Source organism: Spermophilus citellus, assembly GCF_964194105.1.
Source record: "Spermophilus citellus genome assembly, chromosome: 1".
In the NCBI taxonomy this organism is placed as follows: Eukaryota; Metazoa; Chordata; class Mammalia; order Rodentia; family Sciuridae; genus Spermophilus; species Spermophilus citellus.
The window spans coordinates 921993-934359 of NC_138182.1; the positions used below are offsets into that span (position 1 = coordinate 921993).

Consider the following 12367-nt stretch of genomic DNA (forward strand, 5'->3'; position numbering starts at 1 on the left):
AGGATCCCGCTCAGACGTCCTCTCCCTTCCCACAGCCCCATCCGGGTGGGGCCTCTGACCAAACAGGACTAAAGTCTGCGAGGACAGCCGGGACAAGACGAGGACTGCCAAGGCACCTTCTGTAGGCAGAGAGCCTTCTCTCTGCCCAGCCGGATGTGACATGGAAACCCCTGCTTTAGCATCGTGTCTGTGAGGGAGACCTCAGGGCTCAGCCTCTGGCACTGCCAGAGGACCCCAACAGTGCCAGGCGGGGGCTTGGCCTGGAGCCTCTGGGCAAGCCCTCTGTCGGGCTTCAGAGGGTCCCTCGTGAGAAGGCGTGTGGGAGAAGTGACAGCCTGCTGAGGGGTGGGCACACAGAGCACTGGAGGCGAGTGGCCTTGAAGCAGGTGCCCCCCTCTCAATCTGGGACGCTGGGGGATGCTGTGCAAGATGAGGCTCAGGTGAACTGTGGCCTGTGACCATTTTCCACAGAATGGTCCTTTATATTGTCAATGCTGCAAAACGATTTCCAGGCCCATGGCTTTCAGTAAAGCACTGGTCGTGGCCCACGGAGCCGTGGGGGGCGTGGGCCCAGCACCACAGGTGCCCTCCCGGCAGCGCACACACTGCGCACTCCACTCACAGGAGGGCGGCGCCTGCAGAGGCAAAGCTGCCTGGCTGCAAAGGGGGCAGACGCCGGTTCTGCCCTGCAGTGTCCGCCAGGCCAACTCGGCCAGCCCTCGCAGTGTGCCCTGGGCTGAGAGCACCGAGGGCTCAGAGGCTTGGTCACCAGCAGAAAGTACCTAACGGACAAGCAGACCTTCGCAGAGGCTGCCAACGGAGCCCACCTGGGTCTCGGCTGCTGCGGGCTGGGTGTCTGCCTGTGCTTAGGACAGGCGGGCACGCCAACCGGCTCCTGGCTCTGAACCATGCCCAGCGGCAGCAAGAAGGCTGGCGTGGGATGCTTGGGGCTCTGAGCTTGGAGACCGGAATGAGCCTGAGAGCCCAGCAGTACGGGTGGCCTCTGGGGCAGACTGGGATGCTGTTCAGCGTGCCCCTGGGAACCTTCACGACTGTTTGCACAGCTCAGGAGGATCTAAAACGTGACACTCTCTCCTGCACCTGCATCCTTGGCTGGGCAGAGGAGGCCTTGGGTGTCCCTGGGGGTCGCCCTTGGAACATAAATGAGCAGGAAACAAGAAGCCCGGTCCCAACATGGAGTTTGATCCTCCCATCTGCCACACACCCATCTCCCCTCTGCAAGGGGAGGGTGGACCAGATCTGTCGCCTCATTGCCTCAGAAGGCCGCAAGCTGGTGAGGCGGGCCGGGTGCTGGTGCTGTGGGGCCACCGCCTGCCACAGCCACTGGACAACAACCCAGCCCAACTCCAGCCAGGTCACTCATGAGGGGCAGGTCTGCTGAGGGGTCAGTGGGAAGCCAGTGTCCCCCAGCATCTGTCACCAGGCATCTAGCTGTAGGCCACCAGGGCCACCTCTGGCTGTGGGGCCTGCTCGTGTCATCCTAGGTGACCTGCGTGGGCCACACACAGCCCTCCCGGCCGGTGTCCAGCAGCTGAGCCATGCTACCTCGCAAACCAAAGGGAGTCGGGTCGCTCTTTACTGCATGCCGCTTAGCCTTTCTGTCAGGACTGGTAGGAGAAGCTGCAGGAGGAGGCAGAGGCAAAGAGAGAGAGAGTGAGGGGTGGCCAGGGGCGGAGGGGGCCCGTGAGATGGGATGGACACAGCACCGGGGGTTCCCTCCAGATCAAGAGTAGCTTTGTGGGCAGGCGAGGGGGAGGGGGAGGGGGAGGCAGTGGGGAAGAAGGGGGCTGCTGGGCGGCGGCTTGGGCCACGTCAGTCTTGGGCTCCGCCCCAGGACCTGTCCTTGGCTCTGTATCATCAAAGGTGCAGCACTGTGAGGGCTGCTGCGTCTCTCAGGCCTGATGCCGGCCGAAAGCATCTTACACACTGAGAAGAGCCCACCGTTCTCTGCACCAGCATCTGGCCACTGAAGAGGACCCTGGTCAGCCTGGCCTCGAGCACTGGGAGGGAGCCTTCCAGGGTTGGTGGCCAGGCCTCTGGCCACCAAGGAGCACTCCAGGCCGATGGAGCTGATGGGATCTCAATCGGGCATCCTTGGCCAGCCCGCTCACCAGCAAGTGCCCGAGAGGGTACCTGACCAGGGTCTCGGCTGTGGTGGGAGAGTGTTTGCAGCCAGAAGGGCAACTTCTGGGCAGCTAAGGGAAAAGAGGGGCGGGCAGGGCAGGGAGAGCGGAGTCGGGCCAGAGAGCCAGGAAGCCCAGGTCGGAGCAGGCCCGCAGAGCTGGCCTTGACATTTTCAAAAGGACACCCTGAAAGATGACTTCAGGAGTTGGTAATGGACACTCAGGGGTCACAGGAGGAGGCTGTGAAAGAGCTTTGGATGGGCTGTGCATGGGATGAAGGGGCGGGGCCTCCTGAGAAGGTCCCCCCAGATGGCCACCACACCATGCAAGACAGATGCCACCACAGGAACACAGGTGAAGCAGACCTCAGGCAGCAGTGCCTCTTTACCTCTCTGACCTTTGAGGTTAGCAAAGCCCTGCAGGGTGAAGCGCTTTCTGGAAAGTGCGGAACTTTCTGAAGTAGAGCTAGAGACCGCGTCATCTAGGAGGAAGAGAGACGTGCAGAGGGCCTGCAGCCCGGCCAGCGTGGCGGGCAGAGAGCCCAGGGGCCGGTCCTTATGCTTCCCTGAGTTGGCTGGAGCGGGGCGCAGAGTGTCAGAATGCGGGGCGGGCAGTGAGTCCCAGGCCCTCTGGAGGGGGAGGGGACCCTGAGTCCCAGCACTGCGCCCAGTGCCCCAGGAAGGGCACGTCCCCGCACATGGCTGGAGGAACACTCTGTGGAGCCACAGGTCCCTCGTGTCATGGCAGACACCCACCTTTGCCTTTCTCGGGGGGCTTCGGCAGCGACGAGCTTACATATCCTTCCAGACTCAGGGGGTCTGTCTTCCTCTCCTCCAGCTTCTTGACGTGTCTCGAGTTCCCTCCTGAGGGGCTGGTGACATCAGACACACAAAAAATGGCATGCTGCCCAGTTAGCTTCCAGAACTCTCTGAGGACGGGAGTCTGGGCACTCTCGGCTCCCAGCCCACCCCCAGGCAGCCCACCATACTGCCTCAGAGCAGGGAGCAGCACTGGACAGCCAGTGTTGCCCAGTGGCTGTCCAGCCAGGGAGCAGGTGAGAGCAGGAAGCACCCTCCTTCCCACCAGGGGGAGTCGCTGGGGGGGTCTCTAAAGTCTCTGTTTAGGGCTCATTTATTTGGGCTCCAATGAGTCCATGAGTGATACAAGGTGACTTTTGTAAGAAAGAGGAAGAATAAAGTGAACGAATAAAATAACAAAGGAAAAATGAGGACAGAAGAGAGGACAAAGCAGTGCGCGGCGATGTCCCCACCGTCGTGGGAAACAGACCACAGGGAGCGACAGTCAGGAGCCCGGGGATGGGATGGCGGGGAGCGGGCAGAGGGAAGCCACCAGCATGTAATTCCCAGAGAATGACACTGGAGGGACCTGGGGCAAACGTGGCCCAAGGACCAGGAGGCCCCGGTGACAGTTGTGAGTGAGCTCCAGGGCCCGTGCCAGCTGTGCCAGGCTCCCAGCCTTGTGTGAGCCTCACCTGGTGCTGGACGGCGCGGGCAGGGGCAGGCTCTGGGACTGCTCCAGGGTCCTGTGCTGGCTGGCTTCTGCAGGGGAAGGAAGGCCACAGGCTGTGTCCCGTGCTCCGGGCTCAGGCAGCCTGTGGGAGCTGTGGATGCCTGAGGGGACAGGAAGTGGTGGCTGGGCCCTCACCTCGACACGCCTGCAGCTGGCTGGTCAGCACCTTCCGAATCTCATTCACCCATGCGGCTTTAATTTCAGGAGTTGGTGCCTGTTCCCCAAAAGAAATGCAGGAGTAAGTACCAGGGTCCCCAGTGACATGCACTCTTGAGACTTCCAAGGACACTCCTAGGAATCCAGTCAGATCACTGCCATGAGTCAGAGGGACAGATGGGGACCCATTCGTGGGACGCTTGCCTTGCCGAGGAAAGGGCCTTGCAGCCATGCCCAGTGCCTAGGGCTGGGCAATGGCAGCAGTCACCTGTCAGGAGGCTGGAGCTCTGGTGACCACCGTGGTGTCTCCCAGCAAACCTATGCTTAAGGGTCTCTGGGAAGCGGCCTTTGACCCTCTTTAGGTGACAAGATCAGTGGCTGGTCTGAAGCCCACAAGTAGATGACAAACGGCCAGGTGGGGGGCCCGGGTTGGAGCAGTCACAGGGCTGCTGTGCAGGCTCAAGACAGCAAGAGGCCCTGGACCCCTGGGCTCCGAGCCGAGTGCTTCCAGATGGGCTGCTCCTTGGGGGGCCGTGTGGGGTCTGAGCAGGGCCCCTGCTTGCCTCAGCTCTGCGGGGCGTTGGTGGCAGGGCTGGAGGGCATCCTGGGCTTCAGTGCTGCCTGCCCATGCACCCTGCACAGGGCCATGTCATCCTTTGTGTGAGAATCCTGAAGAGCAAGTGGCCGGGCCCCTCCCCACATGTGGCTCAGCCCCTCACAGGGCACTTGGGTCAACTAGGGCCTCAAGCAAAGGGCTCTGTCCCGAGTCTACATTTCAGCTCCGGCTCCCCATCCGCTCAGCGAGGACAGTGCCACCCACTTCTCCACCAGGGAACCAGGCCCTGAGACGAAGCCCTCTCCTGCGCAGCCCAGGGTGCAGGAGCGTGAGCGTCTCGGGAGTCGCTTCCAGCACCCTGGTCTCTCCCGAGTTCACCCTGGATCCCGCTCAGGTCCGTCACCCAGGGCAGAAGACACAAGGCCTATTGAGAGGGCTTTCACCGGCCGTCCTTAGGAGGAGGGCTCCCCTGCACCTGGCCTGTGGAACAGGTGAGTGCCCTACCTGGACGATGTAGACCTCCTCTCTCGCGTTATACCAGATCTCAAACTTCTTGGCGTCACCCTTCACATTCTCTGTGATGCCAACGGCAGTCATCTGGTGAGTGCAGAATCAGAGACCGGTGTCAATGTCCACTGGCTTGAAGACACGGGGGGCAAGGTGGCGGGAACCCCAACTCTCAACCTAAAGACAACGCCCCTGGGTCCTCGGGTCCTCACCTGGTGCTGGGCACCAGTGCCCTCCGGGTCAAACCCAGGCTTTGTTAAACACCAACCCGGCCACGGGCGTCCCTCCCTGGGACTGCAGGTCTGCACCGCAGTCTCACTCACATTCAAGGACTGCTTGTAGCTGTAGGAGGGGGCCTTCTCATAGCCCTCCCCATTCTCCTCCCGCTTCTTGCAGAAGAGCACGGCCTTCTCGTGCAGGAACAGGTGCCGCTGCATGGGCTTGAACCTGGCCAGCTCCTTCACCTTGGTGTGACCCTTCTTGTGGTCTGTCCACACACTGAAGGAGCCCTGCATCAGCAGCTTCCCCAGGTCACTGAGGTTCCCCTGCCACAGGACAGAGTCCAGGCGTCAGGGGCTGAGGTGGAGGCTGGGCAGCTTCCGCACACGCCGCTGAGCCACGCAGCCCCCTGCAGAGGCCACTTGCTAGAGGGTTCCCAGCCCAGGGCACTCTCAGGAGCCAAAACCATGGGGACAATGAAAGATGGGTGACTGCCGGGGACTGGGAGGAGGAGGGACATGAGGCAGACAGAGGGTTCTCGGGCTGTCAGACTGTGACACTGCAACACTGGACACAGAACATTATGCATTATCCCCAACTACAGAAGGCTCAGCCCCGGGAGAACACCCTCCACTCTGAGCCTCAGGTGACAGTGACGCTTCAGTCCTAACAGGTGTGCCACTAACGCAAGACGTCAGTCACAGGAGGAGGTGTGGCATCTCTGCGTAAACAAGTCACATCTATTAACTTAACAAAAAATGAGATTGAGTGCCAAGTGGACAGGGGGCAAAGACTTCAGCGGCCTGAGACGGGCCTAGGAGGGGCAAACAGCAGTGTGCCTCTGATGGCCACTTGCCGTCAGTCGCCTGCCCCAAACCACACCACAGGAAACAGGTGGTCACAGCTGCTCATCAGGGATGGCTGTTGTCAGGGCAGAATGGAGGGAGGAGGTGAGAACCCTGTCCTGCTGGAGACGCCGTGCCCTTGGGAGGAGCGTTCCTGCCTCTCCCCACAGGCCCCATGTGGCCTCCTGCTCCAGGACCCAGGCTGCCACCAGGTTCTGGGCCACACCTGTCACCTCCAAGCTGAGGGAGCTCGGAGCTTGGGACCCTTGCAGGAAGCCCTGTGGATGCCCCGCCCGGCCCTGGGTCCTTACGTCGTAGCCGGTGATGGCGATGAGGTGCATGGAGTCGTTCACGGCCTTGAGGATGCCCAGGATGGAGCTCAGCGCCTCCTGCAGGTCCTCGGCCCCCTCGCAGTTCCTGCTGTACTTCAGCATTTCCTGAGGGCCGGCGGGGGACAGAGGACCTGCTCACCTGGCTCCTCAGGACACCTGGCTCCCCAGAATGCAGCCCCTGAACTGGCCCCAGCCAGCCTGGCGTGACTTCAGGCTGGGACACCACCAGCCACCATGTTCGCACACTCTTCAGCCAGTGGCTGCCGGCCCCCTCAGCCAGCCGACGGCAGACAGGAGCACAGGCAGGGGCCTGCCCGCGGCACCCCTCCCGAGGAGCTCTCTCCTGCCAGGGGCCCCAGTGAAGACACAGAGTGGACGCTGGGCAGACCCGCAGGAGGGCTCTTCAGCTCACCCCCTCCCCACTCCTGGATGGGCTGGGGGCCAGCAGGATCAGCAGAGCATGGCCCCGCCCTGAGGAGACTCAGGGGCCTGTCTGCACAGCATCCTGCAGCTGATGAGCAGAAACCCGTGGGAGGGGGGTCTGTCCAGCTGTTGACCTCTGTCCCCGGCCCTGACAACATCTAGCACACAGTGGGCCACAGCAAGGGGGAACCAAGTGACTCAGAAGGTACCTCTTGGCTTAGAGGAAGGGTTTCGGGGGAAGAGGCCCAGGCCTGGGCCTGGCCACAGGTGGGGGAGGCGGCCAGGGAGGCCCACCTTGAGCAGCAGCTGGTACTTGGTTATTCTCTGCACGGGCTTCAGCAGGTAGGAGTCCAGGCTCAGCTTGTGGTCCAGCTTCTTCTGGCACTCCTGGAACCACAGAGGCCGGGGTCAGACCACGCCCACGGTCCCTGGGGCCAACCGCAGAGGAACGGGCCCTCGGAAGGGCCCTGAGACGCACCTGGAAGAAGGGACAGGCGGAGCACTGTCTCCACAGGCTCTCGGAGCGGGGCTTGTTCTGACAGTACTTCTCATAGATCTGGAAGTCCTCCATCTGCAGCCAGGGGACGCACGTGTCAGATGGTCACCTGGAGGTGTCTGCCTGTCTCTGAGCATCGGGGGACCTGGGGCTTGGGGTGTGGATGGTCTGGGGCACCGTGACTTGGGGTGCAGATGGCTCTGTGGGCAGGGCAGTGCCGTGCTGCCTCTGACAGGGCTCATTTTAGAGAGAAGGCCAGGTTGGGCTCCCCACAGTCACGTCCACCTCTCTTGACTCAGCCTTCCTGGCCTGCCTTGGACTTTCTAGATCTGTCCCTGGGCAAGCCCCTTGATGGATGCCGAGCTGGAAGACCACTGTGGGCTTGGAGGCAGACTGCTGGGCTGGGCCGGCTGCTGGGCTGGGCAGCCTCAGGTGGGCAGCTGCCCTGCACCTCTCCCACTGAGGGAACCCTGGCCCAGGGTCAGCAGACCGTGGGATCCCAGGATTGTGGGGCACTGAGAGCTTGGGGGCATAGGGCAGCCTGTACCCACCCAATCTTTGAGCCCAGGTCCCCCTGGCCCTCGGTGGCTGTGCCCCTCGTTGGTTGGCAGGTCAGTGACGCCTCCCACCGAGCTCCAGTCTCACTATTCAGTTAGATCAGTATAGCTGGCTTTTCCCTTGGGAATAACGGCTACGAACACAGACGCACACAGACACTCTCTCCGCAGAAAGTACTTCCAGGGCTTGACTTAACAGTAGTGGCCAACCTCAGGAGTGTCCATGTCCTGGGTGGGCTTAGTGGAACATGGAGGACCCTCCCCAGAGGCTCTACTCCCACCCTTCTCATCAGCTCTCAGGAGATGCTGCTGCAAGTTGGGACCACAGCCTATGGGAGGGTTCCCCACCCCTCCTTAGACAGCACCTAGGAACACGCCAATAGCCTGGCTGGGCGGCCATAAGACGGCTCCTCCCTCCTTCCTGCCCACCTCTGGGTGCCAACCTAGGACAGAGCCTCAGCCTCCAGCTCTTTGAACCGTTGAGTTTTTCTGCTGTCCGTGAGCTGCTGTCCAGGTGGCTAAGCTGTCTCTCCCAGTGCCCAACACGAGGGGACCCTCGGGTTGGGAGGCACCTGGCCCATCCCGACCCAAAGCTTCCCACAAATGCCTCCCTTGGAGCTGTCTCCACAGCCCTGGGAAGGAGGCAGACGCCAACGATGTTAAAGAGGGGACAATAAAGCTGGGAACTCCAGAGCCTTGTCCAGTGCTGTCCAGCAAGTGGGGCCCGCAACCAGGGCAGGAACCACCCCAGCACAGTGGCAGGAAAGCTCAGCTCCATGAGGTGCACTGGACCTGGGCACTGGAGCAGTTCCAGTGCCCAACGTCATGTTGGACGGCTTTCTCTGTTTTGAACTATTCCTTTGCCCCTCCAGGGAGTCCACGTCGTCTCAGCACCCTGGAAGCTCCTGTGCTCTGTGGCTGCGTGTGGGGGGGAACCCCAGTGGGACCTGAGGCTTCAGTGTCCGGCAGCTGGGAGCCGCGGTGGGTACGCACCCTTTCGAGGAAGCACCTTCCCACCAGCTCCGGGCAGTCTGTGCAGCGTTCCAGCTCCCGCAGGAAGACCCTGGACAGGGAGGCCCAGGGAGGCCTGCTGAGTCTCCGCACCACACCCAGGGCCCAGCCACACCCACCCAGCAGCCCCGTTTCCAGAAGACCACGAGCTGTACTCTGGATGGCCCAGGACTGTGTGGTGCCAACGCCCACCAGGCCTGGGGACCCTGCAGCCCAGCCTGACCCCGGCTCCTCCTGTGCGCAGCCTCAGACTGTTCACCTCTGGGTCAGGGGCGGCACACGCAGAGGTCACAGCTGCTTTGCCATCAGCAGGAAGTAGCAGGAAGTTAGAAGAATCAGGTGGGCAGTTAGGGGCTCTGGAGGCCCCTGCCCCCTGGCCATGAACCTGTGGGTTTGGCCCTCTCCTCGGCTCCAGGGTGGGCTTTCCTCTCCAGATTTCTGGCTGGCATGTGCCCCTGGGGGAGGGGGAGCTGCTGGGGTCCACCCTGGATGCCGGCACTAGAGCTCTGACTGGTGCCTAGGGACAAGGGTGCTACGGAGGGCCTCACGGCCACTGGCAGGTGGCTGGTGGGCGGGAGGCACAGATGACAGAGGAAGGAGCAAGTGGAGGGACAGTATCTTGGTACTGCTCTGACCAGGTCCACCCAGGCTGGGCCTGGTTCCAGGACCCAGGGACGTGCTATCCACCTGTGGGCCTTCTGTGTGCCCTGCATGACAGTTGGCTCGTTCGTCTTCTCTCTCATGAGCTCCCCAAACTCATAGTGAAAGGAGCCGAGCAAGCAGCCCAGCTGTACCTCCTGTGCATTGCCCAAGCCACCGAGAAGCAGCTGTGCTCCGAGGACAGCAGCACCCTGTGCTCTCGAGGGGACAGCCCGGAGGGGACATCTGGGTCGCCACTCTTCAACAATGGGCTTAAGGACAAAGTGCATCTTGCTACGTGGTGTGACCTTTAGGGCCCCAAAGCAGCAAATGCACATCCTTTTGGTGGGGACCAGGAGGAGGACAGAGGGGTCCGGCCCACTCCTGGCTCCCGGCACCACAGTCCTTTGGACGGCTTTGCCACACGGGGCCACCCTGGGCACTTGTCAGCAGAGAAGGCCCAGGAGGGCTCTCAGGATGCCCTGAGCGGCCACTGTGCCTCTGCGCTCTCTGTGCCTCAGGCCCTGGAGAGATCTGTCCCTATCGAGCAGAGACCAATGGCTAGCAGGTCCCAGCTGCACTGGAAGGGAGAGGTCACAGAGTGTGTGGGGGCAGAGGAAGGGCCCCACCTGTTATGAAAGTGATAGATTTCCTCCATATTTCCAAACAGAACGTCCTTCTTGTTGTGCAGGCCAGTCGAAATGAGGTGCGTCATCAAAGGATTCTCCATCTCAGCCGCGTAGCCCTGCGGGAGAGGGCAAAGCTCAGCATGAGCACCAGACCCGGAGATGCAGGTCAGGCAGGAGTGGACGGGTGAGCTGGTGGCGGCGCATGGCTGTCTCTGAGCTGGGCCTCTGAACAAGGCCCTCAGCACAGAGTGGGTCACCAGCAGCACCCAATATGGGCCTCCTCCTTCCTCTTTAGCCTTTTTATTCAAATTCATACAAAGGGCAGGGACCTCTCTGCACCTGCAAGACTAACCGTGCGGCTGCTGCCAGGAACCTCCCGGTCACCTCCTGGAGTGCTGGGTCCCAGGTGCCCCAGTCAACCTCTCACCCTAGACTGCCTGGTTCCAGAACTTCCCATAAGCAGAGCTGCACACTCTTCGGCCACCTCTTGCACTGTCACTAGCCTGTCACGTGTGCCGGGTGTATTAATGGCTCTGGGCTGCTGAAGCCTCCGTCCTGGGCCGATCTACGCTCTCAGCTCTGTCCTCCCCTTCTGTGGACACGGAGTGCGTCCAGTCGGGCTGCTCTGAGCCACGTGGCCTTGGGCATCTTAGGTGCTTTTCCATGGACACAAACTTGCATTGTTTCCCAGCGAAGCCACCGGCGGAGAGTGGACCCTCCCCCTGAAGCAGGGGCCTCACCTCCAGGACAGAGAGCAGCTCCTCCACGTAGGCCCGCTCGGTGTCCAGGAGCTCGTTCATCACGTGCCTGTGGCCGGGGCGTGGGGAGAGCACACACGTGAGGCCGGGCAGCAGCCGTCCTGGGTCTCGAGTCAGGTGGTAGGTCGATAAGCTACCAGTCCAACGAAAGGGCTGGCCCAGCCGGAGGGGCTGCAGGGGAGCTGAGCCCTCTGGACACTTCTCAGAGCTCCCCTCGCTGCCCTGGCCTCACACCCCTTGCTGGCCACCTCTTGTGCTGCCTTCCAAGAGCAATCCCCTGACCCACGTCCTGGCCTGGGGGTTCCCTCTGCAGAAAACCAGCCCTGTCCTCATGCACACTGTCATCAACACCCCTCCCTCTCCCCCACTAGGGAGCCCCACCTCCCAGGGCCCCCAGGGCTGCAGGGCCTCCAGGCTCCCCCTGTGGGCACCTCCTGGGCCCCCCGAGGGCTGGGCCTGGCTCTCCACCCCTTCTGTTGCCCAGCCAGCTCCCCTCCTGCAGGTCGGCATGCAGTGGCCCTGTGGACTCACTCTGTGCCCTCAGCTGGGGAGCCCGAGGGGGATGGGCTTACAAATAAGACATTCAGGACCCAGCCTTCCTGTTAGGGCAAATGGCCAGCCCGCCACGTAGTCCACAGAAACCAGGGTCAACGGCCCCGGACTGCACTTAGGTGAGGTCCATGCTGAGCAGCCAGCAGCACTGAAGGCCCCCGCTCTGCAGGTGAACGTGGCGGCAGGGAGGGACTTGGGCCTCCCCACAGCCACAGCCTGGATGTCCGGCCTGTGCTTCTGTGTCTGGAAGCCTCTCCCACGCCCCCTTCTCCCCTCTGCCCGTTAGCCTCTGCCAGAGGCAGCAGCGGCAGGTCTGTCCCTCGCTGGGCCGCTTTAGTCTGCTTCCACGTTTCTGTCCTCCACCCCTTCAGAGGGCTCTGCTGTGGGTGCTGGGGACACCCTGCCCTCTGCTTGTCCCTGGGGCCCCAGGAGACTCTGATCTAAAGGAGCCAGGTCAAGGTCCCCTGGCAGGCTGCTCAGGGTAAACAGGGAGAGTGCAGACGTCCAGGGCACTGGTCAGCGGGCTGTCCTGCACACCGTCAGTTGGCTTCCTTCTAACTGCTGATGTGCCCACCAGGTCTGGACTGACCGTCCTGCACTGTGGGTTACGGCTTCCTTCCACTCAACCTCCTGTGCTCCGCTGCCTGGCTCTGGTCACCACCTGGAGTGCTTGGCCCCCCAGCCGTCCTCCCTTGAAGCTGAGTGGTCAAGACAGGGAGGTGCTTTTTGACTGCACCACAGTCCATGAACCTGGGACCTGGGTCCCTGGGGACAAACGGCTCCAGGAGGTATGTCCAGGGCCGTGCTGCCCTCCGCCATGCTCTGGCAGTGTGTGGTCACTGATGACAAGACCTCAGCCACGGACCCTAGCTGGCTACGCCTACCTGCTTGCGCTGCCCTTGGGGCCATGGCTGCTGCAGGGACATACTGGCCTTGTGCCCTGGTGAGCCTCCCCCTTAGCTGGTGGCAAGTGGAGTGGTCATGGATGGCCGGGGACAGTCTCTCCCTGGCTC

General features: G+C 62.1%; 1 protein-coding gene across 12 annotated transcripts in view; it reads right to left on the minus strand.

Annotated features, from left to right (window-relative positions):
• The window catches only part of MCF2L (MCF.2 cell line derived transforming sequence like), a 104436-nt gene that overhangs the window by 5719 nt on the left and 86350 nt on the right, over nt 1–12367 (minus strand). For 7 of the 12 annotated variants that reach the window (XM_081297221.1, XM_081297223.1, XM_081297213.1 and 4 more), the window contains 13 exons: nt 10785–10851; nt 10045–10160; nt 8759–8828; nt 7191–7283; nt 7007–7099; nt 6269–6394; nt 5217–5438; nt 4891–4983; nt 3810–3888; nt 3637–3703; nt 2900–3015; nt 2533–2625; nt 1567–1641 (listed from right to left, as the gene is read on the minus strand). In XM_081297221.1, the coding sequence (XP_081153347.1) occupies nt 1567–1641; nt 2533–2625; nt 2900–3015; nt 3637–3703; nt 3810–3888; nt 4891–4983; nt 5217–5438; nt 6269–6394; nt 7007–7099; nt 7191–7283; nt 8759–8828; nt 10045–10160; nt 10785–10851 (1310 nt within the window). The remainder of the gene's footprint in view (nt 1–1566; nt 1642–2532; nt 2626–2899; nt 3016–3636; nt 3704–3809; nt 3889–4890; nt 4984–5216; nt 5439–6268; nt 6395–7006; nt 7100–7190; nt 7284–8758; nt 8829–10044; nt 10161–10784; nt 10852–12367) is intronic. The other 5 variants (XM_081297215.1, XM_081297214.1, XM_081297218.1 and 2 more) reach the window with 2 other exon arrangements.